The 26,725-nt window shown below is 48.6% G+C and overlaps 1 protein-coding gene across 7 annotated transcripts; it reads right to left on the bottom strand.

Moving 5' to 3' along the window:
• Positions 1-7,816: 7,816 nt before the first annotated feature.
• Positions 7,817-25,608, bottom strand: AMDHD2 (amidohydrolase domain containing 2). Of its 7 annotated transcripts, XM_063414827.1 has the most exons (18): positions 24,981-25,608; positions 24,256-24,392; positions 23,441-23,580; positions 23,041-23,095; positions 22,411-22,623; positions 21,285-21,373; positions 20,160-20,304; positions 19,808-19,915; positions 19,057-19,125; positions 18,520-18,621; positions 18,263-18,388; positions 15,909-18,117; positions 15,145-15,232; positions 12,548-12,682; positions 11,677-12,359; positions 10,113-10,203; positions 9,857-10,003; positions 7,817-9,733 (listed from the first exon to the last, which is right to left on the bottom strand). In XM_063414827.1, exons 1-12 carry the CDS (start codon positions 25,061-25,063, stop codon positions 18,029-18,031), a joined length of 1,356 nt encoding a protein of 451 aa, XP_063270897.1. In that variant the 5' UTR covers positions 25,064-25,608; the 3' UTR covers positions 7,817-9,733; positions 9,857-10,003; positions 10,113-10,203; positions 11,677-12,359; positions 12,548-12,682; positions 15,145-15,232; positions 15,909-18,028. The 7 variants fall into 7 exon arrangements, with proteins under 7 accessions (XP_063270897.1, XP_063270899.1, XP_063270898.1 ...); XM_063414829.1 differs by lacking the exon at positions 15,145-15,232 and having other exon boundaries at positions 15,962-18,117; XM_063414828.1 differs by lacking the exon at positions 15,145-15,232 and having other exon boundaries at positions 10,113-10,200.
• Between the last annotated feature and the right edge of the window lie 1,117 nt (positions 25,609-26,725).

The raw sequence follows: 26,725 nt of genomic DNA on the forward strand, positions 1-26,725 counted from the left end.
GAACCCGGTTAGATACACCGACTGCCAGGTCCTGTGTATCTGGGGTCACCCTTGGCTCAACTTTTCCCGGGAGAACTTCGGTCAAGTAAGTTTCGCTGTTTGTGAGGTTCGTATTGTTTTGTTTTTATTGCTTAAAATTGTTATAGTTTGATTCCAAATTTTGTGATTTGAATTTTAATAAACCAAATTATTGAATTTGGCAATAAATTTGTCCTGGCATTTATAACACTATGTTTTAGGAGGTTTCTCCATTCAGAAGGGAACAAAAGACTTTGCAGCTTTCTCAAGTATTGGGAGGGGACCTGTTGAGATGAGCCGGTATCAGCAACTCACACCTCGGGAGCCACCTTCACAGACCATCAAGCAATATCACCCATATCTCAAACATTCATCAACTATAAGGATCCATAGAAACTGAACATTAACACATGAACTTGGGAGGGGAGCTCTTTTCAATCCGACCGGAGATAGATTTGGGTTTGAATAGCTAACCAAGAAACAAAGGGAAATATGGGGAAATATTGCCAGAGGCAGAATAAAGAGTATAAAAACCATGCCTCGAACATGGCAAATTTGTGTACCCAGCTAGAGACACAGACGGCCAGGGTCCGTGTCCAAGGGTCACCCTTGGCTCTCTTTTTCCCGGGAGAAACTCTGTCAAGTAAGTGTCGCTGTTTGTGGGGGTTTTTTTTTATTGCTTAAAATTCTGTAATTTGATTCCAAATTTTGTGATTTGAATTTTTAATAAACCAAATTATTGAATTTGGTAATAAATTGTCCTGGCATTTATAACAGTACCATAATTTCTCTTTTCATTGGGCCTCATTCTTCAGAGGTGTTGGAAGTTTGATTTGGTTTATTTTCTTACAGAATTTTTTCCCATATGTTGCCAGGAAACTAACTACTGAGTACTTATGGGTGCTTGGGGAAAACAAAGAAGTGGCCAAAGGAGAGGGTAGCACCTGGCTACAACTTTTTTTGGTCTCTGTGAGTTTTCTCTCAGAGGGGAAAAGATACTGCAAGGTTTGGGGGCACGTAAAGGACAGGGGTGGGGGCAGCTACACTATTTCTTTGCACTCAGCACTGGAGAGAGGACGGCCAGGCTGCTGCTTGCTGCGGGAGGAGTTCACTGTCACCACCAAGTCTGGTCCTGGGAAATCTACCACCATCTGCTCGTGTGCCCAGGAATTCTGAGCTCGCCTCCTCCTGCCCTGCTGGGCCAGCCCTGCCCCACCGCTGCTGCTTCTTTGGCACTGCTTTAAGGCTTTTTTTTTTGCTATGCTGTACCCCCGCACTGCCCTGCCAGGACATCGCTGCTGTTCCAGCTATCATTGCAGAGCTTCTGATATATCTCATCCACCAGCCCGGGATTTTCCACTGTTCCAGCTTGGTGCTCTTGGAGTCCTGCAGGGGCACTGAGATCAGGCTGCCCCAGGTTTTGTGAAGCAAAGCCCCTTGAGATTCCTGGTTCTGTTTTGTTGTTAATGCTGTAGTTGTTGTTTGTCTTGTTATACATACTAGTAAAGAACTGTTATTCCTATCCCCTTATCTTTGCCTGAGAGCCCACCTAATTTTCAAAATTATAATAATTTGGAGGAAGGGGATTTGAATTCTCCATTCCAAGAGAGGCCCTGCCCTCCTAGCAGACACCTGTCTTTCAAACTAAGACAGGAGGCAATTGGTGTCTGATCGAATTTGGACCTGCCGATGACAAAACACAGGCATATCCTCCCCTCAAGTCAATGACTCCACTAGGCCCTATCGTTATGATTGGGTACGGCAGGAATAACGATACAAAACTCCGATCTTCTTTGCAGGGCATATAGCAAAAATTTATTAAAATCCTTTCATTCAGCACTTCAGTACAATGAATATGATTGGTCATTGTCGTGGTTTAGGGCAAATTTGGGAAGAAACCTCTGAATAGGGTCCCTCTGGAAAACAAACCCAAACAGCCCCTCCCCCCAGCTGGTCTGGGAAAATAACTTCCTTGGAGAAAAGTGGAAAAAACAATTTATTTATCAAACAAAATGCCCACAAGCATAAAGAATGAATAATATGAAACAATAAAACCTCTCACTGTTCCGAAGAGTGATGGTAAACCTGAGAAAATCTCTGCCGTGGGTGGCTGCTCACTCAGTTTTTTATCAGTCCCAGTCCCTCCAGAGGTCCAGGCCTGGTGGGCCACAGGTGCGAGCCCTCGGTGCTCCTCTGGGGTTTTCAGTCCAGAGCAGATTTAAAGAGTCCCAAGAAAAAGGAAAAAAACAATCCAGGGAACTTCTCTGCCCTATGTAGCTAAACTAACTAAAAAGCAAAAAAGATCTCTGTCCCAGCCGCCCGTCTGTGCTTCAGACGAACACAGTGCGGAGAGGAACGTGCAGGAGTGAGAACTGTTTGCAAAACAAACCTGGGGCTTCTTCATTCCCTGCTTTGCTCTCAGAGCCGGTCTGAAAGGCACAGAACTCAGTATACAGCACAGACAGAACAGACGACTGGGGATACAAGCATCATAAAGTCACCCTAGGACAGTCATTTAGAGCCTACACCTTTTGTAAACATCTTTGCCAGAAAACAAGTTGGAAAAACACCAGGTGTCAGGAAGAGAATATCTACAAGGATTGTTTGGGTTCCTTCTTATGATTTCCCAGGCCAGAGTGGGAGAGTTATGTACCTGGCTTTCGACAGGCTCAAGCTAATGCCTGAAGCCTGAAAACCTCTTATTTGACCACTGTCAGTTCTCTCAAGGCCCCGTCGCTGTCCCTCAATTGAAAGTTAGATTTGATAGCCCCTTTTCCAAACCTTTAATATAAATATTGCATTACTCAAAATTATCTGTTGTCTAAACTTCTAATGTACATATTGCATCATTCAAACATTCCTAAGGCACCAAATTCCCCCTTTTTTTCTTTTTTAAATGAGATGTATGTCTTCTAGAAAAAAACATTAAAGCAAAATAATACATGTAATAAACAAACTTATGGTAGTAAAAAAAAAATCAGTCAAATAATAAACACAATAAATAACACATGTAAAGTCAAATAATCATTAAATATTAAACACTGTACCATCACCCCAGAGTCTGCAACAGCTGATAAACCTGTGCTGGTTTGAAAGCAAAACCAGTGAGAGACTCCAAGTCAGAAATACAATTTAATAGAAGAGAAAAAAAAAGTAAAATAAAATAAAAGCAATAGCACAAAAGACCACTGACAGAGTCAAAATACAACCTGACACCCTGTTAGTTAGGGTGGTGGTGGCAGTCCAGATGAAGAGGTCTTGTTGAAGCAGTGATCCTGTAGAAAGGTCTGGTAGCTCTTGTCCTCTGGGAATCCAGCGGGTAATGCCTGCTGTGCTGTCCCAAATCCCACGGCTACAACCCATGGAAATCAGGAGGCACAAAAAGGAAAACACTGAACAATTCACCCATATAAGCTATAATAATTCAGACTGAATAACATTCAAACCTGGTATAAATGAATTTTGACAGTGATAAAGCTTAACAAAATGAACAAAATTAACAAAAAGTTCAATAGAACTCTGCCCTAAAAGGACTTCAAGTTAATAGCTGAATTATTACTTCAGTAAAACAGAAGGTACACTTAAGAAAACTCAAAGTTAATCATTAGTACTGAGTACAACTGTGATCTATATAAAACTAGAATAAAACATTGTCTAAACTGAAACTTAGCAGACATGAAATTTACAAACTTAACTTAAAACTTAGCCTTACTCAACTTACCAGAATGTAACAGAGCATTATATTATTGGACCTTAACTAAACACAACTGCAAATTAGTATCTTTAAAAGTTATAAATATGACAAGATGTAGCTTATTCTACTGTTATTAACACACAAAAAAAGAAAAAGTGAATATTCCGTAAAAGAAATAACAGCATGATGATGTACTGGAGGGATAAAAGTCACAACAAGCATATTAAACTTATAAGTCATTCAGTTATGAGAAAAATCCATGGTAACTGCAAATTTCACGGAAACAGAAATTTAGTAAGACTTCTTAGAGTGCAGAGTTACTGAAAAAAAAAACCCGTGTAATTTGGCAGACTGCTGAACAGCTGAGTAGCTTCTGCGACTGCATTTTGTGTAATTTCTTCTGGCAAATTTGTTAACATTCTTGTTAAAGAAATCAGACTATGCTGAAATCTTTAATAAGTAATGAGGCACTGCTCTTACTGCTTTCTCATCTCTCCAGCAACTGTAGGACTATAAAAAACTAAAATTCAGTCAGAAAACCAAATTAACTTGGAGAAAACCCTATATCAACAAGTTTCAAGACACACAAACACACTATGTAAAGCTTCATTAAACAGAGGTAGTCAGAAACCACTCTGCCCTGGGGCAGGGCGGGCTATGGTGCCCGCAAGGAAAAAGTAGTGGCTGTGCACCAGAGAAAGAGAGCTCCGGCCACTGCCAGCTTGGAGCTGCTGCAGGGGAAAGGAAGAAACAAAAGCCCGCCGTGTTGTCCTCCCATCCCAGAGATTAGATTCTTAACGCCGGAATGACCGGGCAGCGGTGGCGGTAGGAGCCATGGGAACCCGCTTCTGCTCACTCAGCTTGGCCCGCCACAGCCCTCCTGGGGCTGATGCATTCCCATCTCCAAAGCAACACAAAAAAAAAAAAAAACTCTAAAGACGGCACGTAGCAAAAAGAGGGGAAAGCACTGAAAACAAATACAGAAAGAATTAAAAAGACACAAATCACTTGTGGTTCCCACCTCCGGCCCTGGAGCCCGCGGAGCTCCGCGGAGAGGGGCCGCCGATGCAGGGGCCTGGCGTGGCAGAGCCGCCGAGCTGTTGAAAAGCCCGCGCAGAGACCGGGAGGGAACGGCACCGGAACTGCCAGTGCGGGAAGGAGCTGTGAGCACGAAATGCTGTCCGGCTCCTGCCGTGCCCACAGCTCGCGCGTTCCGTGGGGAGCTGCGAACCGCCCGCTGCCCGCAGCGCGGGGGCTTCTGGAGGATAAAACTCATCCGCGCAGAACTGCCAACAAAACAAAACAAAACAAAACAAAACAAAACAAAACAAAACAAAACAAAACAGCCCCACTATACTTTGAAATTTAGACAAGCATCTTTTAACAAAACTTAGAATAATTTTAAATTAATCAACACTTAAACTCGATAGAAATTAATCGGAAGAGAATTTAGCATCTGGATACCAAAGCAATAACATCTAACTTAACAGTACTCTGACGTAAACATAGTGGAGCTTAATTCTGCTTAACTCTATCAACCCTTAATTTATATTAAATACAAATATAATTCATTGAGTATAATTCATAGTAACTGCAGCCTTCCTAAAGAAAAAAGAGACAACAACCTACAGTTTTTAAACTGCTATTCAATTTTGCATCACTTTGCAGATGTCTGTATAATATATTCAAATTTCTTCTATTTCCTTCTGTATTTCTTGGCAAGTTTCTGGGTTGTTGGATTGTTGTTACTCTCTTGCGATTTCTGACAAGGTCTTTTCATCTCCTGTGACACCTGCGCCGCTGTCCGACATGCCTGCGATTGCAATTGTCCCGTTGTTATATATCAAGTTGCAGATTATTTTTGGTCAATCACGGTGCTCCTCTCGGCGGCGGCCGCGTTCCTTCCAGCCGGGCTGGCGGGGCCAGGGAGGAATGCCGCGCAGGGGCCGGGCCGGGCGCCGCTGGGGAGGCGGCGCAGCCGCAGGCACAGGGGCAGCTCTACCCCCGCTCCGGGTCCCTGTCTCCGGCCACGGCGGGGGAGGAGGCGAGCACTCTTTTTTGAGTTTCCCAACAAGGCATAATTAAAAGCTGTTCATTTACTACGTCAAAATCTCTATCTTTAATAGTTTTTCACCTCACTTCAGCCCAATTAATTTATTTAAGTGTTTCTTGAAATATCTTGTGATTTAAAATTTGAGTGGTCTCTTTCTGGATTCGGTGAGACTGCACCTTGCAAATCTGTCCCTTTTTGCGGGATACAATCATTTTCTCACTGTTGTATTCTTGCCATTTGTTTATAATTTTCGGTTTCGTTCTTCTCCCCCCCTTTGCCGTATATAGAAGCGGCCAGAGGTGGCGCTGAACTTGGAGGTTGTGAGTCTCGGTGGTCACAAAAATTGCATTGGTGGTAATGCGCATGCTCCACATAGGGCGTCACCATTTTTTTGTACGGAAAAGCACAAGGAGCATCCCTTTTGTTGTATGGAAGGTCTTTGAAGGGCGCCGCCATTTTTTTTGTACGGACGGCTGTGCTGCTAGAGAACACCGGCCGATTCCGCGCCATGTTCAAAATCCTTTTGCTCAGAGAGGCGGCTGCCCGGGCTGGGGGCTCCGTCAGTATGGCCGAGGGGGACATCTGCAAGGCTGGGCAAGGGAGACAGCAAAAGGTTCGCTGGGACCAGGCGCGGGGTCAGTCACGGGCTCCGCAGGGCCGAGCGCGGCTCCGGTTCCAGCGGCACCACCAGCAGTTTCTGCGGGGGTGCCAGTCACGCGACTGCTCGCTGGGACCTCGAACTTGCTCGTAACTTCATTAAATACGCAGCACGCAGGGAGCAGAGAAGCTGTAACTTTATCTGTCTTTATGTAGCTTCTGAGAGATTTTTAATTACCCAGAGCAATAAATTTTTTATTTCTTGCCTCAACTTACAGAGTGATTCTTTTCTTTTGGTGTTGATCTAGCGATCACCGTTTCAGGTTCGTTAGTCTCTTTAAGACCTCCGCGTTTTCACTCTGCAGCACTCTCTTGGAACCTCTTCGGAGTCCAAAGAGTCCTTGGTCTGCTTCACTATCACACGTTCCATAACATTTTGGGTTTCACCATCATGCGGGAGTTCAGGACCCCTCTATGACCAACCAATATGATTGAGCAGAAGCAGTTTATTGTTTACATTAAGCTATTTTTATACATTCTAAGTTAACTGTTCGTGCGCTCACACGTTATTTGATCGGAGGCTCCATATTGTTCACGCGTTCAGCACACATCCTTCAGGACACATGACTGGTCACAGTCCATCATCACGTTGGGCCTCCTTTATCTGGTTCTTGCATTCTTGGTATTCTGTTTTTCAGGCTCTTCTTCCTCATTTTTAAAATAGTTTATGTCTGGTTAACCTTAACGAATTCCAAAGGTGCTGATAAGAATAACTACAGATGGTTTGGCTGGGACACAGTGGCCTAAGCTGTTCAGATACATTGCTACACCCTTTGAGGATAACTGCTGGATGGGGTTACACCAAACATCCACCTCACTGGTATCTTTAGTCTAATTGTGCATGCCTAATAAACAGCATGAAAATGAGGTAATTATGTAAGAATGTGTTGGAACCCTGGGTACTGCGAAATTAAGACTTTCTGTGCTGACAGGCACTGACGCCCAAGAAAACACTACATTTGACCTGAGGCCTTGGAAGAGGCCTCCAAGATTGAGTGATAGCACTGGGATTATGGGTGTGTAGTTTGAGTAGAAGTGTGTAATATCACATGATGGAAAACTTAAGAGTTTAAGGTTTTAGAATATAGTAATATATATAAAGCAAGATGGAGGATTCAGGGCGTAGGCTAGGTTCTTCTTTTTCACCTTCTTCTTCATGGGTTTGGGTGGTATCTTGTAATTGAATACAAAAATCTGCATTGTGGACCACAGCTGGTTGGTTATTGGGTTAAGAGTAAAAACAATTTAGGTGTCATTTCATATTCGACAGTTTGTGCTTAAAAGACCTTGTAAAAAGATATACAGAGCCATTTTCTACTTTGTTGGCTAGAACTCACAGCTTGTGAGACCGTACTATAGATAAGAATTAATAAACATCTGAGTCCGAACATGAACACCGTCTCTTGAGCATTTAATCCCAGCTCTAACAGAAGAAAAGAAAAACCCCATAAGAATGTTTTCCAGAATACTTCTGCAGCAAGGATTTTATATTATTTTAGCAGATCTAGCTTTACCTGAGACATGTCGAGAAAAAAAAAAACTATTTCCCAGACATCTCCTGCATAATCAGCCAGGGAAGCAAACAGCTGTAGCTCCAAGGTCATGTAGATGATGCTCTTGAATCTCAGTAAATGGCATGAAAACATGAAAAGTGTGACAAGGACACAGCTTTTGTATGTTTAATGTAAAATCCTGGAAATAAAAAAAATACTGTCTAAGATTGTTCTTTACATCCAAAGTAACAGCTGTGCTCCTTGGCAAATAAAATATGCCAACCCTGATTTCCAGTTTTCACCTATTGACTTTAAAAGACCAACTAATTTCTCCATGCTTCTCCTCATCATATATGTTATCCAGGTTCAGTTTCACCTATGCCCAGAGAGGAATTCTTTACACTATTCTTTTAAAATATTTAGAATTTAAAAGAAAAAAAAAGGCTCGCAAGATGCAACTGCCTGCATTAGAGCTTAGTAATAAAATTTTTTTTAGAGCCAAGATCAAATTTTTAGTCTTTCAGAGCCAATATTTTTCACCATCTCTCCCAGCACTCCCTGGAATCTGCCTACACTCCAATTTTTCACTTTTCACACTGGCTGACGCACTATAAAAGGGAGGAAATAACTGCTACCTAGGTATACCTGATACCATGTAGCTTTTCATAGCACTCCTCCTCCTTCAGCATTTTTTAGGCTTGGTGGGAAGATTTTCTGCCTGAACTTAGAGATGGGTTCAGTGACTCAAGCAGTATTGACTGGATACGTATTCAAAAAGGCAAAATTTAATACAAATCAAATGGACGAGTCTTTAGGCTGTGACAATTGATTTTACCACCACCCAAGGCTGGCATGCAGCTAATTTTCTCTCTGAGACACTGGTATTTGTAACTAAGCTAGTTATACAATAAACTTTATTTAAGAGCTGATTGTGCATCCTTCCTAGCTGTCCAGAACCTGGTTTCAGCAAGAAAAAAAATCTCTGTTTTCCTGGAAACAACTGTCCTTACATCCCTAGACTAGATTAAATCATAATGTGCAGTTTTATTCTAGGTCTGTACCTGTTAATGAAAGAGATGAATGAGCAAAAATGGTTCTAACTCCCTTTCCCCCAAAGACCCCGAGCTTGTGCTCCTCCATGTCAAGGATGACACACTGCTGGTATTTGCTGGATGCCAGAAGCTGCATTCACACAGACTCAGGGAGTGGAAGCACCCAGCTATCCACTGCTGGATCTTGATTCCAAACCATTCCCTGCTGTATGCATTGCCACCTCAGCTGCTAGAATGGCTCTGCTCTATTTAAAAGCAATGGCAGAAAGGGAAAATCTCATGGTATAAAAGACAGATTCTACAGTTAATGTCAATTCTACAGGAAAGAAAGCAGATCCTTCCATACTGCTGACCCAAGGTGCAAAGATACCTTTCTCCAGTGTGAGCATAGAGGAGTACTTATGTAGGCTGAGTTTTGAGGTCATATGCATAGCAGGCAGAGCTGGTTTAAACTTCTAGATAAGGCACCCTGGAAGAGGATCCAGAGATTCATGCATGACATTTCCTACTGCACAGCATCTTTCCACCGTTCTTCAGTTTACAGGAGATCTGGCACAGTTTTAGTTAAAGTGACTTTTCTAGAAGAAATTAAAGCGAAATTCTTGGGGAGTTGTGAAATTGAATAAGCCTGTGTTAAGTGTCCTGTGTGACTCTGATGGGGATTCTGCTGAACCTTGGCTTTTCCTGCAAGCTCCCAAGCACTTCCGGATGAACTGGCCATTCTTCTTGCTTCCCTTCACCTCCACAACCCTGGCAGATTTTGCAGCTTAAAGAGGGGAGAAAAAATAAGAGATGTTCAGTCATGTCATATTGTGAGGCCCAAGTCTGCAAGGCATAGGGCAAGACTGAACCACTTTCTTCTCCTCCTCACCATGCAAAGTTCTCCTACCTGTTTCCATAAGCTTCAGCTCTCTGCACAGCTCCTCCTGCATCTTCTTCCTGTAGTCTCCAAACATGGCTCTCATGAGCTGACGCTTCTTCACCAGTGGAGCCTTGTCACTGCGCAGTGTCCTGATTGCCCTGAGAGCTTCCTCAGCTGCAGCACAGGAGAAACAACACACAGGTTAAAGCTCCCTGCTGGCTCTGCCCTGCATTCCTGCCAATATTTCTCCCATGAGAATGCTCTTTTTCACTTCAGTGCTTACCCTGCTTTGGAGTGGGTTTCTGTGTCTTCAAGCCGAGTTCCAGCTGGTTTACACACCAGTCCACCTCTTTCCACAGCTGCTCATCTGACTGCTATCAACATAGGCACAGTTAGCAAGAGGAAATAAGTCATCCAAAAATTACAGCAGCAGTTGCTACAGAGGATGAAAGGGAACTCTGTAAAGTCAGGACTATTCCAAATATCATGTTCTGGTGATCACTTTATAGACTTCATGACATTTTACCTCTAGTGTTTTTCATCAGATAAACTAAAAGCATTGTGCGAATGTTTAGTTGCAACTCACTGTGTCTATTAGATAGATTTAATATGTGGTTGCCATTCAGAAGATGCTGTTTTCTGGAAAGTTGTTCAGCTGTCAAATAAACTTACAGACGGAAAAAATAAACATTAACAATAAAAAACCCCTATCCTCAAACCCGCACAAAATCAAAAAAAGCAAACAAAAGAAAGATAAAAAGAGAAGCTGTCTTTCTTCTCAGCTCCTCTGTGCTTGCTCAGCCAGAAATGCATGAGAAAGAAGATGAAGCACATGGAGATGGAGGAAGCCAAGCCCCATAGAGCAAAGCCAGCTGGCTAACTCAGCAGTGGGACAGGGAAACAAGGCTGCACCCTGGGACTGAAGCAATTCTTAACTGTTATGTACATGTAAATACAAATGCCCTCACACTGTCTCCTTTACCTACAACAGTGTCCTTCCAAAGGACTGGAAGGACTTTATCTAACCTTCAACTCTTCCTGTGTCTCTGGTGCTCAGCAGTGTTTATTGGTAGGACTGCAGGTGAAGCAGATCTTCGGATGGGAAGGTTCCATAGGTAGGTGAACACTCAGCACCATTTCCTTGTAAAATATTATGAAAAGGAAGATTTTGTGCAATCCTGTATTACAGTATTGATCAGGTGGCACTGTTTGTTAATGACACCTACACCAGTGCTGGAAAGTAAAATAAAATAAAGACACCGACCTTAGCAGAACAGAAAACCTCAGGGTGTGCCTTAATGTTGTGTTTACGCATAACTTGCAACTTCAGTTGATTTCTGGGTCATGGTCTACAGAGGAACCTTCTCAGAAGCACCCTTAAGCTTTACCACAGGCCCTTGGCTACACCTGGTGGCAGTTCTGTGCCTTGGCTTTGCTCCTTGCACTATGAAAGCAACTCATCCTGCAACATGCACATCAGAGCTACAGGGCATGGCTCAGCACCCACAGGCACCAGCTTAGCACCAACTGAAGACAGTTACCTCCCTTTCTTATTTTTATTTTCTTAAGAAAACATGGCATCCAGCTCCCCAGAATTAGCTGTCACAAGCCTAAACATTAAATCTTTCAGCACAAATCTGAAGGACCATTAACTTCCTTTTCACTGGTCAGGTTCCTCAGCTGTGTAGCAGAGAAAGCAGACAGCTGCTGGAGCCTGTAAGCAGCAAGCATGGCCTTTCAGCTTCCATCTCAAGGCAGTATGTTAATTGTTCATCTGTGTAAAGAGATAAAATGTCTCTTTAGCTCAAAGCTTTATAAATTATGGTATCCCATCAGTATTTAACTACCTGAGAGGTCTTCTCATCCTGATGGGAAGTAGCTGTATTTTGACAGCTGTTAGCTTCTGCCTTTGCCTTCCTGCTGGTCTCAGTTTCTTCTGTTTTGTTCTTACTGACAGGTGGTTTTTGTTTCTTCTTTTTCTTCTTCTCAGCAGCTCCACCTCCTGTTGATTTCTCTATCACTGCCTCATCTCCAGGGGCTGTCTCTGTTTGGGGGATCTTTGATGTGACATGGCTTCTAGCCTCTTTGGGTGCATTCCCTGTCAACTGAGTCACCTCAGGCTTCTGCAAGGCTGCAGCCTGTGGCAGAGCTGCTGATTCAGCAGGCAGTGAAGGATCTGCTGTGTGGTCTGTATGTTGGCTTGCTGGAAGTAACTGAAGATGAGGACAGTCTTCATCTGGGATGGCAAAGTTGAAAACAAACTTGGGTTCTTGTCCAGAGGCAGCAAACCTCAAGGCTCCATTCCAGTTCTCCTGCTTGGTGGCTCTGACATTGTTTTCTACCTGCTCAGCACCACTGTCACCAGGGTCAGCTTCTGGGTCGGTCTTGGAAAGTGTAAAATCAAATTGGAAGCTGCTGCCAGATGATGTAAACAACTCTGGCTTTGCCTCAGGGGTTCGGTGAGACTGTTTCACACCATCTGCAGCCTGCCCCTTGCTTGGCTGTACTTCTACAACATCAGGGTTCATGCCTAGAAAAGACAAAGAATATTGTTTCAATACTGGTGTTCTCAATGCACCAGTTTCCTACCACAGAGATGTCACTGCAGCTTCCACTCTAAGGCACTGCTCAGAAGTGTGACTCAATTAATGCTGCAACCTAAGAAATCTACAGAAAAGAACCAAATCTCACCATCCCCGAGGGACAGCTCAAGCTCACCTTTTGTCATGTTCTTCTGATCCTCATCCATCTTGAGATGCCAATCCCCAAAGATATTGTTCATCACTTGTTGCGTCTCTGCAAGAGGAGTCTCCAGGGAGCACAGGACCTTGAAAATGTGTCAGGTCTCTTCTGCTGCACTCAGAAAACACCAAGAGAGACAAGAAACAGTTTATGGTGGGCCTTAAAATCCACACTGTGGGATGCTGATGACTGACTCTTCTCTGAATGTACTCTGTGTTCATACCCCCTCTGACTAATCCATAACTAGCATTCAATTGAAAGCGAACTCCAAGTGCTTCTAGAAGCTCAAATACTGTGAGATGTTCCTACAGAGGGAAAAAAAATCTTAACTGCTTATTACATACAGTCGGACTCTTACACTGCAGTAAGTGCACTGCTAATGCACAGAAGCTACAGAGGGCTTAGCAATCTTTCTCTCAAGGTGAAGACAAATCCCAAAACCTAGCTCAGTGTCTCCTCTCTGGAAAACTGGAAAAAATCTGAGTAGAGAGCATACCCTGAAAAGCAGCACTCTTGCTTGACTCTCTTACAAACTCTTACAAACAAGCTTTTTTGTTAGAATAATTTCTCTAAAAACCGGGGTTGTTCTGTGACAGTGGTCCCCAAGATCTCCATTTGGAATCGCTAAATATAGTCTTGGAGTGTTTAATTTATTTTAAGCTACAGAACAACTCGAGAGTAGTACTGTGGAATGGGAACATCACACCTCTCCTGGCTGCAGCGGCCGACCACCCTCTGGGGGAAAGAACCTTTCCCTGACATCCAGCCTAATAATCACTCCCTAATATAGCTCCAGCAATTCCCTCAGGTCCTGTCCCTGGTCACAGAAAGCAGAGATCAGAGCTGCCCTTCGGGAGGAGCTGCAGCCCCAGTGAGCTCTGTGCTCCATCTCCTCTTCTTCAGCTGAACAAACCAAGTGCCCTCAGCTGCTCCTCCTATGACTTCCCCTCAAGATCCCTCCCCATCCTCATGTCCCACCCTTGGACAGTCTAACAGTTTAGATCCTTCTGATACTGTGGTGCCCCAGCACCCCCCAGGGCAGAGCAGAGCAGAGCGGGACAATCCCCTCCCTACCTCGGCCAGTGATGCTGGGCCTGATGCACCCCCGACTGTGGTGGGACAGTAGTGGGATGTATCTTCACAGCATCTGGGTCAGGGTCCTGAGCACATGTACCTTTATTTCAAGGGGTTTGGCTAGCTCCAATCCAGACCAGTTACACAACAAGAGGCAGAGAAAGCTCCAGGGAGCTGCTACCTTCCCTCACCTGGGTGTTACTCTAAGCTGAGTACCTCATGAATACAGTGCTACAGCCAAATAACTCATTGATTCAGACTCTGAATTCCTGGCTACAGCTTGGATCTGCCTCCTCATCAGACTTCTCCAGTGACTGGGACTCCAGGCAGAGCCTAGGTACCACCAATAGCAGTGCTCAGCTCTCCTGGCTCATGTACTGTGCAAAAGGGCCCTTTTCTGGCCAGGGCACTGCTTCTGCTGCCCAGTTCCTGTGGTCAGCTCCTGCCTCCTCTCCAGGAGCTGCCTTCCCTGCTGCTGGGCACTGAGGACCAGCACAGGACATGTGTAACAAAATGGTGTGATCACAGAATAGCTTGGGCAGAAAAAAGCTCATCCACCCCTGCCATGGGCAGGGACACCTTCCACTGTCCCAGGTTGCTCCAAGCCCTCTCCAACCTGGCCTTGGACCCTTCCAGGGACGCAGGAGCAGCCACAGCTTCTCTGGGCACCCTGTGCCAGGGCCTCACCACCCTCACAGGGAACAGTTCCTTCCTAGTATCTGACCTAAGCATAATCTCTGTCAGTAGAAAGCTATTCCCCCTTGTCCCATCACTCCAGGCTCTTGCCCCAAGACCATCTCCAGCTCTCCTGGAGCCCTTGTAGGTACTGGAAGGGGCTCTGAGGTCTCTCTGGAGCCTTCTCTTTTCCAGGCTGAACAATCACAACCCTCTCAGCCTTAACTCTTCTTGGAGCCTGATGCTCAAGCACAAGGTGTGGGCACCTATCAGTCACAGCTCTATTCTCAAGTGCACCAGCAAACACACACCTGAGCCCCTTAGGCAGGGTTCACAGTCCTCTCCCAAGATTAGGTACTGACCAGCAGCAGAACGAGTGTCTGCAGCTCCACAAATTGGACTGAGATCAAACTATGACCTTATAGAATTTTATCTTCCATGTAATTTTTCCCTGGAACAAGCTTCACAAAAATAAACTGACTGATGTGTAAGGGCCAGACACACGTCACAGTATTTCCTTAAGTTGGAAAACAAAGGCAGAGCTGCAGCAGAACCAAACAAGCCAATTTATGGGAAAAACAGAACATAACAAAGAATACAAAAAAACAGGGAAAACAAACACTAAATGAATGAAAGATAAAACTGCTTCCAGAAATGCAGTCCTTAAAGGCCAAAGCTTCATGTTGTTCTGTGCTTAGAACAAATCCCAAATAACACAAGAATAGGGAACATAAAGGAGAGAATAAACAGAAAAACACTCAGATCTGCTAAATCACAGCCAAGGCCATAATATGGGGGGTGTGGGCTGGGAAAGAGGAACATACCCAGTCTGGGGTGTGGAGAGAGGTGGAGATCTGCCTCCAGCTGCAAAATGCACCACTCCAGCTCCTCCTGGAACATACCTTGGGGAACCTTGGACATCATATGGGGAAGGCAGAATGTTTAAAAGTACAAATCTCTCACCTCCAAAACTGATTCCAAAACTGAATTTTCTGAGGCTTTCTCTCCTCTCACAGGAGATCCGACCTGGCTTCACACTGGAGGTGTGCTGTGTAACCGTTCATTTATACCTAAATCAACACAGCACGGGGACGCGTCCTGTGCGAGGAGCACCAAATGAGCCCCCTGCATTACAAAAATTACAGCTCTTACTAGCAGGAAACCCTACCACTCCTGGCAAGCCAGGACTTCCCACAGATTTTTTTTCCATCTTTTTCTCCATTTGTCCCTTTTTAATGGAAGACTGTTCATTTTCCCTGAAGCTTAGGCAATCTTATAATGCCTCCACAGCAGGAAATTTCCCTTTAGCACAGCTCTGGCAACACGCAGAATTTATCTTTAGGCTAAACACAAGTCCTTGAGACCCCATGTGCTGTACTTCTACGCTGCCTGCCTCCTGCTAAGAAGATGGAAGTTAAGGTTTGCAGCTCGCCTGGGGACAAGGCACACTAAACACTGGGAACGAAAAGAATCAGGATAAGGAGATGAGCAAGGACTGGGAAAGGTACCAGAGCTGGGAAGGCTGTTAAGGAGAACCTGCGGGACATGGGCCTGGCGCAGGCCGAGCGGCCGAGCAGTAGGCGCTTACCCGTTCCATGCCGGGCTCCCCGCGCCGCCGCCGCAGGAAGCGGCACCACCCACCTCCGGTTACGGGCCTCGTGTGGCCTCCGGGACCAGCCCCTCCCAGGCCGGGCCGGCACCGCCAACTGGAGCTCGGGCCCCGCTGGGGGCGTCCGCGGAGCCCTCTCGGAGCACCCCTGCACCCCCCGCAGGCCTCCCCCGCCGCCGGCCGCGGGCTCAGGGTGGGCGGGCCGGGCCGGTGGCGCCGCCCTCAGCGCTGCGGCCGCGCCGCCGTTCCGCCCGGGCCCGCCGAGGCGGAGACCCCAGCGCCCCCCTTGGCAGCGCATCTGCGCCTCCCTCCTGCTCGCGTGAGCCCCACGGGGACCTGCCGGACTCGTGTGCCGGGCCGCGGGTATCTGGTTGTGCCGCCTTCCTTGGGCCAAATCCCCGCAGGCAGGGGCACCCACACCAGCCCTGGCCCCTCACGTCAGCCTGCCACAGGCCATGCCAGCACGCACCACCGTGGGCAGACAAAAAAGGTTAATACACATCTACAGGTATACTGTGTAAACCCATTTCTGTTTTAGATTTCCTTTTGATTATTTAATGTTGTAAATAAAAAGTTAGACACCTTGTTTCATGGGCATTTTCCCCCCCTTGGATTGTTTCCAACAACAGCCATAAGATCCCCACGAGGTCAGTACTGCAGCGGCACAGCGCAGCACAGCGCAGCACAGCACAGGGTTTGGTGTCTCTCAAATGCTTCAAACCACGGAGGTTTTAATTTCTTTTGACATTGGCAGCTGATGTTAGGAATTCTCCAAGGCTTACGGAAGGGCTCTAGAGTGCTGGGAAAGCACTTCCAAATGTTGATTATAAAATGATATTGGAAAAATCGGTACATTTCTGCCAATCCCAACCAGACTTTTGTCTGCCTTACAATCTCCACCCTTGCTGAGACAGCCGTTGTCTGAGCCTTCCCCTTACTACAAAAACCACCTTAGTGGTTTAAGCTTTATTCAAGGTTGTCTTCAGACTTTATCTTGAGGCTTATTCTAAGAGGTTGAGTAGGGTCGAAATCAGCATCAGGCCTCGCATACAAGTGTCCAAGAGTCAGGAAAAAATCTGGCAGTCAAGTATTGGAGAAGATAAGGAGAAAATAGTGAGCTATCGTATCTGTCTTGAAAGTCCAGAATCTCACCGCAGTTTTCTTCTCCCTCAGTGCCTGAGCTGGACTGAGGGCTCGTGAGCCTACCACCACCAGTCTGGATGCATCCCCTAAAGCAAAAGTTCCCCACTCATGGCCTGAGGAATGCACAAACCCATCAGATGATGCAAAGGCTCTTCTTGGTATGGCTGCCACAGAGTCTGCAGAACCCATCCAGACAAAGCAAAGAGTGAAAGGAACATTGTTTTATGTGGCAGGATGTTGTTCATACCTCCAGCTCTGTGGACTCACTGTCCATGCAGGGAAAAGGCACAAAGGACCAGCAATGCCTTAGTATTCCTGGGTTTGATCTCTGCCCTGAGGATTCAGCCCCACAAGGGCACCGAGCCAGTGAGCTGTGACAGCCTTGCTCTGGGGACACACGACAGAAGGGCTGTCGGGAGATCCAAATGTGATCCTCAGCTTCTGCTGAAACAACAGAAACCTTGTCACAGGAAGAGCTGCGAGTTGAGCTGGTGAAAGCTGATGTCTAACAAGTCATGGCTGCCTGGGAGTGAAACAAACAGCAGGCAGAGGAATGGGAATGGCTTGAGTCTGCCTCAGATGCAGAGCATGTTAGTGTGTGCTGCATAAACCATGCAAAAGCTGGGATAGTTCCTCACTGCTGTCAGATGGTGACAGGAGCACCTGTCTGGGGGCAGGACAGCTGTGCAATCCTGTAGGTCACTCCAGGACTGGCATTCCTTGCCAGCACAGAGCTGCCTTCTTTCCCCATGCCACCAACTGAGCATCAACAAATTTGTGGCAGGCATGGCTGTAACTGGAAGCTGGAAAATGCAGCTCTTTGGTATGAGGCTCCTTTAAGGGAGTTGCAGGAAGGAATTGGGAAAAAGAAAAACCAAAAGAGAGAAGTGGTGTGGTTGCCAGAGCTGCTATCCACAGTGCCAGGGAGCCTTGGAGGGCACTGGGACAGCCCAGTGTCACATGCCCGACACATCCTGTCGCCAGACTTCCTCGCCCGCGATGTACGTGGCTTGCACATACAGGCTGTCATTCAGCATTAGGAAATCTGTGTTGGACAGGAGAGAAAGAAAGCAGCTGTCAGAATGGAGCTGCTGGAGCTGGCTGGGGAGAGCTGAGCTCAGTGGGGAAGGGCTTCTCCCCACCCCAGGATGGCACTGCAGTGCCTCAGCTGCAACAGCAGCTCTGCTTACTGCTCGGCTGAGACGTGGGGGACACTCCAAAGGGTTTCCCAAACACCACCAGCATCCAAGGGAAAAAACACTGGAGCAAAAGCCCAGAGCATATCCTAGGTGGAGCAAGTCTCCCTGCAGCTCCCACTGAAACAGGGGATGAGCATGTGCTTACAGCAGCCCCTGCTTTGCTTCAGCACTTGCAAGCCCTGACACCATTGTCTCCTTACCAGTATGTGCCGTGCCCACACCAGTACGTACTGTGCCCATACCAGTACCTGCATCGGAGTCATAATTCAGGGTTCCCTTTTTATGTTCAATCCCCAGGAGCTGAGCAGGATGCAGAGACGCCGCCTCCAACGCAGTCTCTACTGAGCATCCTTGGACAGAGAATTGGGGAGACGTTAGGGCAGCCAGAGTCCCACTGTCAGAGCAGCCCAAATCCCCCTGGACATGTCAGCCAGGCAGTTGACGGACCCAAGTTGGAACACCCTCAGCACAGCCAGCTGGAGCTGGGAAGGGAAATACTCCTACAGGACAGAGCAGGTATAGAAAAACTGAATACCTAGGGTACGGAGAAGGGAAAACCATTCACTTTTGTGAGGAAGAAGCAGGTGAGTTCACTTCTCATTAGTTCTATGGATTAAAATGAAACTTCCCCTCAAAAAGGGGCTCATCTGAGGGCACTGATCCCAGCCCTTGCCATGTCTCAGGTGAGAGGGAATTTTCCTGGTGGAATGTACACATCTGGCAAAAGCAAGACCTCCTCCTGTGTCAACATAGGGAGCAGCAGCTTGTGGACAAGGCTCTCTTACCCGTGGCTTCTTGGAAGTGTCGCACACACGTGTCCATGGTTGCCACACTGCCACTCAGGGTCTTTGTGCCTGGGAGAGAAACAGGATGGCACTGAGCAGTGCCCGTATCTCACAGCAAGAAGCAGAGGGCTAAGGAAGCATAATGGGACCAGAAGTGCAGAAGTCTTGGGTGGTAGGAGGAGCAAGCTGAAGTGCCTGTAGCCACTTCCTGCTGGAGTACATGGGTGTTACTCCCAGCTCCACTATCACACCAGATGAACTGGGTGAAACCAGCTCACAATGCAGGCATCTACTGCCAGAGGAAGGTAATGGAGAAAGGAATATTCTTTCTCTGAAATACCTTTTCAGTCTTCATCTACTTGGGAATTTGAAACTTAGGGAATTTAGCTAGCAAGATGTGGTAGTGTTATAATAAAGAAAAGGGACAATAAGTATCTCTAAGATGTCTCTGTCCTTACTGATGCCATGGACCTCTGGCACCCTTGACACTGGGCAATGAGGCTTTCAAATGTGTTGCAGACAACTACAACTGGACAGATTCCTCTATGAGGGTGGCACACTTCTCCTCTTTACCACGAGTTTCATTATCCCCAAGGCCAAGTCACTACAGATCCATCAGGCATCAAAACCCAACAGGGTGGCACAAACGCTGCCACACACCGCCAAAGATACCAAGGTGTGCTCAGCTCCTCAGGAAGGGTGCCAATGGCAGCATTGTCCCCAGCTCTGCAGCAAGAGGGACTGCACTTACCTGCGATGTAGGTGTTCAGCCCATCGATCTCGACCACCTGCTGACCCAGCGTGTGCCGACCCGGTGCCAGCCCCATGCCAGCGATTGCATCTGTCACTAGCACCAGCCCTGCAGAACGCAAGGAAAGGGGCCCTGTCAACACTGCAGCTGATTTTGCTGCAGCTCCAAGCACTGTGCCCTGCTGACCCTTCCAGAGAGGGACCATGTGTCTCCAGCCACATCCCACCAAAGCAAGAGGACTGAGGGATGAGCACATGTGGCTTTGACCTTCCAGACAGCAAAGGCAACACGAATGTCATCTGTTAGATGACTTGGAGTGGCTGGTGACACTGTAGGGACTGCCAGGGCTCACCTTTGGGGTGGGCTCGGTGGGCGATGCGCAGGGCAGCAGGGTTGGTGTGAATGCCATCAGAAATCATGCCATAGAAGACCCTCCGCCCAGCAGGAATCTTGTCACTTGTCAGCAGCCCCACAATGCCAGGGTCACGGTGGTGGAACTGTTCGAGGGGAGAGAGGAGACAAGCTGTGAAGGATTACCAGGATGCACTGGCTGAGACTTCCCTTCAGGGGATGCAGCTGCCATCTCTATCACACAGTGCCTGGCATTTTACCAGGAAAACCTGGGCATTGCTTTGAATCACAGAATCACAGGATGGTTTGAGTTGGAAGGGAGCATAAAGCTTATCTTGTTCAATACCTGCCATGGGCAGCAACACCTTCCACTATCCCAGGGTGCTCCAAGCCCCATCCAAACTGACCTTGAATGCTTCCAGGAACTGGACAGCCACAGCTTCTCTGGGCAAGCTGTGTCAGAGTCTCAGTACCCTCACAGCCAATAATTTCTTTCCAATATTCCATCTAACCTTGCCCTCTGGCAGTGGGAAGACATTCTTCCTTGTCCTGCCACTTCAGGTCCTTGTCTAAAGCCTTTTCCCCAGCTCTCCTGGAGCCCCTTTAGGCACTGGAAGGGGCTCTGAGGTCTCTCTGGAGCCTTCTCTTCTCCAGGTGAACACCTCCAGCTCTGATAGCCTGGCTACAGAGCAGAGGGGCTTCAGCTCTTGGAGCATCTCTGTGGCCTCTATACTCACTCCTGACCTATATATACTCCTGACCACATCCTTCTGATGTTGGTCCCAGGGCTGGAGGCAGCTCTGCAGGTGAGGTCTCACCTGAGTGGGACAGAATCCCCCCTTCCTTGCTGCACACACACAGGAGGCGTCTGGGTGCACACAGCAAGGGCATGTCCAGCTCTCACCCACCAACACTTCCAAGTCCTTCTCAGTGATGAACTTTAAGAGTCTGCTACAGCCTTGAATCTTTCAGATCCAGCAGTAGGAATGTGAAGCCAGAGGTTCAGTGCCAAAACCTCATTGCAAAGCATGGTACAAAACCAGCTGGGAGAACACAGACCCATTGGGAGCAGGAGAGAAAGGCCATAAGCATCCCTGGAGCAGGGCAGGTGCCCCTGGGGACTCACCGGCAGCATGGCATTGAAGAGGTGAGTGATGAAGGTTGCTCCGTGCTGCACAGCCTCTTCAGCCTGGGACAGATTAGCCACTGAGTGACCTGGGAACACAGACCAACGCCTGATTCCTCTGCCCATCCCTCCACTGATCTCCCTACAGGAGCAAAGACACTCCATCACTGGACTATGCTCTAATGCCCACCATGGCCTGAGGTCTCAGGTGCATCCTCAACACAGATGTGTCTGGCCATGACCTGAGGGGACTCTGGGGTTGGGTGTTTCACCTGAACTCCTTCAGTGTTCATATCACAGCTGTCACAAACGCTGCCTTGCTCACAGCATGTTGTCTTTAGACTGGTCGAATGACATGCCTTTCTGCTGGCCTCAGATACTTAAATGTTTTGTAGAGAGGTATCAGAGGATACCCTCACAACAGTGGGGACTTTGCCAGGAAAGCATATGGGAATTAAACTATCCAGAAAGAATCTTCTGTTTCCCCAAGAGGACAGCAGCTCTGTGAGCTAACCTTGCCTTTCTGGAGTTCTTTATGTGGCTGTGGGATAAGAGATCGTCTGCTGTATGAATGCCCTTCTCACTTGAGGTTTAATTTCACACTGAATAACTTCCCCCCTTAAAAAAAAAAACTTCTTCAATGTTCTGAGACAAAGAAGAGCTTGTGAAGCAAAGGAAAAGAAAAACACAGCCAGTTTTAAGTCAGAGGCCAGCCAGGAGGGAGAGGTTCCTACAGCACTTCCAGTTGAAAAACAGTTATCAAACAAAGAATAACCTTTGGAAAATGATTTCATTGTCACATAAGGCCTAAAGCCGTGGAACTTCAGAGTTTGAACCCTTCCACATCATCAAACCTCCAACTAAGACTGCTATTCTTCCCTGTGTTAGCACAGCACCTTGTGTTTACTGCTGGGGCTTCTCAGTTGATACAAACTTTGGCCCTTGCCATGACAGATTGACAGCTTCAAGTGAGGTCCTCATTTGTGACAGGTCTGTCATCTCCATACAGGCCAGGCAAAAGAGAATCCCACCCCGTCCAGTTGCACTGAGACACTGTTAGAGATGCCACAGGCCCAAGAGAGGGGCAGACACAGCTCCGCTAAGCCCTGGGTCCCCCAGCCCTTACCCAGGGAGACACAGATGCCCCGCTTGGTGAGCTCCCGGATCACCTCACTGCTCCTCCTCATTTCAGGGGCCAGGGTCACTATCTGGACACAGTCCAGGGAGCCATAGGTGGCAAGCAGGTCCTGGAAGGCACCTGCCTCAAAGGTGCGGAGGCAGTGTTCTGGGTGGGCACCCTTCTTCTCCTTGCTGATGAACGGCCCTTCCAGGTGGGCTCCTGTCCAAACAAGAACAAAGAACAATGACCCTTCCTGCCCCTGACAAGGACCAAGAAACCTGCTGTATCTACTCTGCTCTAGTCGCACTCTTGCCATTTTTGTGCAGCAAAACACATGGCTCAGGCCACTGTGAACTCAGCACAGTGAGGATGCAGTGCTGGCCACTGGCCAAGCCAAGCCACCCCATTGCCATTGCTCCAGGGGCCCCAAAGGGGCTGGAGCAGTGTGTGTACGATGACAGAGAACACAGCAAAGGCCAGGCACAGCCTGAGGGACAAGGTGGGTCTGTGTGCACCTGTGCATCCCTCGCACCAAGAGTTCCAGCACTATTTGTGCTCTATAACTTCTTTCACCTCAACCGTGAACAAGATAATTGCCCACCTAGTGTAGCACCACAGAGGAACGAATCCACTCACCCAGGATCCCTGCTCCATGGGTTCCACCATTTCTTACACTGATCTGAGGGAGAACCTAGAGAAAGGAATTTGTCAGGCATGGCAACCCAGACACAGCCCCCCAGCCTGTCAAATCAGACCCAAACATCAGGTCCGCAAGGAGATTTGTAGCTAGACCACTTGGGACCATCACAGCCCACAAAGGAAAAGCTGTATCCAAGCCTTGGTGTGCAGAGCTCGCTTGGGAGACATGGTTGTCTCAGCATTCTAAAGGCTGATGGCAAGAAACCCAGGGTACAGTCCAGCTCCTCATGCCCAGTTTTTCTGCCCTGGCAGCTACCCCAGTCTTGGCCTACCCACCTCCTGATACCAAGCTCAGTCCCTGATCACCCTGTGGATGGGAGAGGAGAAGGCCCCTTACCTGGTGGTACACAGATGGAGGAGAAGTCACCAGGGTGGGACAGAAAGAGGTCACTCCATGGGAGAGGATTTTCTGACTGACCAGGTCAATACCTGATTTGAAGTCATCCGTAGCCAGAGAGAAGTCCACCCCGAAGCCTCCTGTACCACAAACAGAACAGGTGAAATTGTAGCTTCCCCAGTGAGTGTGTTCCACCCAGAAACACTATAGAAAGACTGTGTGACTGGAGGGAGATGCTCCATTTGTAGGGCACTGACACAGAGGGCTCCACCAGTCCTACATTCCAAGGTTCCACAAGTACAAATCTCACCACTGCTGCCCCCTGAAGTGCTCTTCCCCACAGCATCCCAGCTTTTTGCAGGCACACCCGTTTTATTTTGATGCAGGGCAAAATGTGACGATTCCAGCTGAAAAGGGATCTGACTTCCAACTTTAGCTACCATAGAACAAGCCCATTTTTTCCTTCTGAAGAGAGCTATTGCAGTTAATTGTTATTGTTCCCTTGGGAAGTCTTGCCTTCTCCTGCCACATCCTGGAAAGGGTAGGGCAGGGATCCTGCCAGTGCAAGGGCAGGATAAAATATAGATAAAAATGAGTTCAGAGGAAACTCTCACCTGGCCAAAGGGGATCACTTACACAACAGCAGCAACCACAGGCAGAATTGCTATTTGTCATTGGTTGGGTGACTCACACCTCCCTTGAGCAGCTGAAACGTGGTAATGGGCAGGACAAGGACACCTGCAGTAGGGCTAGGGGTCAGGGATGGAAAAACCCAGGACACCCCCAGTCCATGAGTGCATGTAGCTTCACTGTACCATTGATCTGGACATCGATGAAACCTGGGGCGATGATGCTGTCCTTGCAGTCCAGCTGGACATCAGCAGAGCCCTTCTCGTCAAAGAAGAGTTTCTCTGGGTTGAGGATCTTCCCCTCTCGCACCCACAGGTCCTCCCTGGAGGGACAGTCACACACACCAAGCTCTGGTGCCATCTACAGCACGTGGAGCAGGTGGCCATGCCCCAGTGATGTGACCCTGGGAAGAGTGGACCCCACCAGCACCTCCTGCTCTGTTATATCTGCCAGAACACAGCTGAGACACTCTTCCAGCCGGGACGCAGCAAGCAGCCCTCTCTGCCTGGCTCTGACCCAACAAAACTTACGGGAATGGGATTTTCATGGGCTGCCCCTCAAAGGTGGTGGTGGTGATGGCGAAAGCGCCAGGGGGCTGGCAGAAGAGACAAAACGACAGGGACCGTACACCACACCTGCCGCATCTCCCTCCAAAACCTGGCAGAGGGGACATGGGATGGTGGGAGCGCGGCGGAGTGAAGGCCAACAGCCGGTGCACAGGGGGAACTGGCGACTGTGCCTCGGCACTGCAGGTGTCAGGTCAGGTCGACAGCCCATCCGGGAGCCCCCACAACCCTGGTACCCCCGCAGCCTTGGTACCCATGGGCACCACGATATCCCCGGACAGCCCCGGTACCGCCGGACATCGCGGTACCAGCCACTCCGGTACCGCCGGTGCCCCCCGCCTCACCTCTGGAGCTGGTGGTCCCTCAGGATACGGCAGTTGATGAACTGTACGATGGGCGCGTCCGAGACGGATTTGTTAGACGGCATCGCGGGGCAGCGGGAGCCGGCGGGAACCGCGAACCCCCCGGTGACCGGCGCAGGGGGCGGGGACCGGGCGTGGCGAAGCAAGGCCAGGCCGCGGCTACGGTGCGAGCGGCTGCCGCGGGACTGGGCAGTCGGTGAGGGGCGGGGGGCACCGGAGCACCGCCCCGGGGGAGGCGGAGAATGAGCTCTCTCCCTGCCCGGCGCTCTGAGCCGACGCTGTGAGGAACAATCCCCGCGGGGCCGTGCGGCCGGGCCCCGCCGCGGTGCCCAATGAGCGCCGTGCCCGCGGTGCTGTCCCTACCCCGGGGGCACCGGGGCTCGGGGGCGTGGCCTGGGCGCGGCCCCACCCCGCAGCACCGCCTGCTCTGGTCACGTGAGCGCGCTCGGCACGTGTCAGGATTCCCCTCCCGCCCTGCGGCACCTGACCGGCCCCGAGAGCCGCCATCACGGGAAGGGCGCCGCCATCTTGAGAAGGTCGGCGGCGGAAACCCTCCTCATTAGCGCCCATCCTGAACCCCCATGCTGAGATCCTAACCTGAGCCGTCCTCGTGAGACCCCATCCTGAACCCCCATCTCGAGACCCCATTGTGAGATCCCATCCTGAACCTCATCCCAAGACCCCACTGGGAAACTCGATGCTAAGACCTCGTCATGAGAGCCCATCCTGGGACCCCGTTTTGAAACCATGCTGAAACCATGACTGAGACCGTGGGGTCTCAGTCCCATCATGAGACTCCATCCTGAGATCCCCATCCTAAGACCCCATTGTGAGACATCATGTTGAGAACCCATCCAGAGACAGAAACCTTATCCTGAGATCCTCATCCTGACACCTCCATGCCAAGACCCCGTGTACCTGAGGGAAGCTGATGAGACATGATTCCACCCAGCTGATTGTGGGCTCCAGCACTGCTGATGAATTTCTCCAGGAAAGAAAAGTGATGGGGAATATAATTGTGTATGAATGTAATATCCCTGTTTGGCCTGGAATTGGATTTTAATTAGGTTTTGAGCCATGCTTATAATTTCATGGTGTCAGTGCTTGTCCACACTACAAGCTGCTCCTATTGCCAGCAGGATGCTAGGAAAGGGGCCTGAAAGGGAGAGATGGGAATGATGCCTGTTGAGGCTGGGAAAACTATGCAGCACTGTTTTGGGAATTTGAGGCTAAGAATAGTTTCAGGCCACAGAGATGCTCCAAGAGCTGGAGCCCCTCTGCTCTGGAGTCAGGCTGGCAGGGGTGGGGATGCTCACCTGGAGAAGAGATGAAGACCTTAGAGGCTCTTCCAGGGCCTAAAGGGGCTCCAGGAGAGCTGGGGAGGAACTATGGACAATGTCCTGGAGGGGCAGGAAAAGGGGGAATGGCTTCCCACTGCCAGAGGCCACGGTTAGATGGGATATTGGGAAGAAATTGTTCCCTGTGAGGGTGGTGAAGCCCTGGCACAGGGTGCCCAGAGCAGCTGTGGCTGCCCCTGCATCCCTGGCAGTGTCCAAGGCCAGGTAGGATGGGGTTGGAGCAACCTGGGCTAGTGGAAGGTGTCCCTGCCCATGACAGGAGGGGATGGAACTGGATGAGCTGTAAGGTTTTCCTCGTGAAATTATGCACTTCTGTGACACCCAGCACTGTATTGCTAGGACTGATTTTTAGCTTCATAAAGGTGGAGC

Source organism: Prinia subflava, chromosome 17 (genome assembly GCF_021018805.1).
Source record: "Prinia subflava isolate CZ2003 ecotype Zambia chromosome 17, Cam_Psub_1.2, whole genome shotgun sequence".
NCBI classification, from domain to species: Eukaryota; Metazoa; Chordata; class Aves; order Passeriformes; family Cisticolidae; genus Prinia; species Prinia subflava.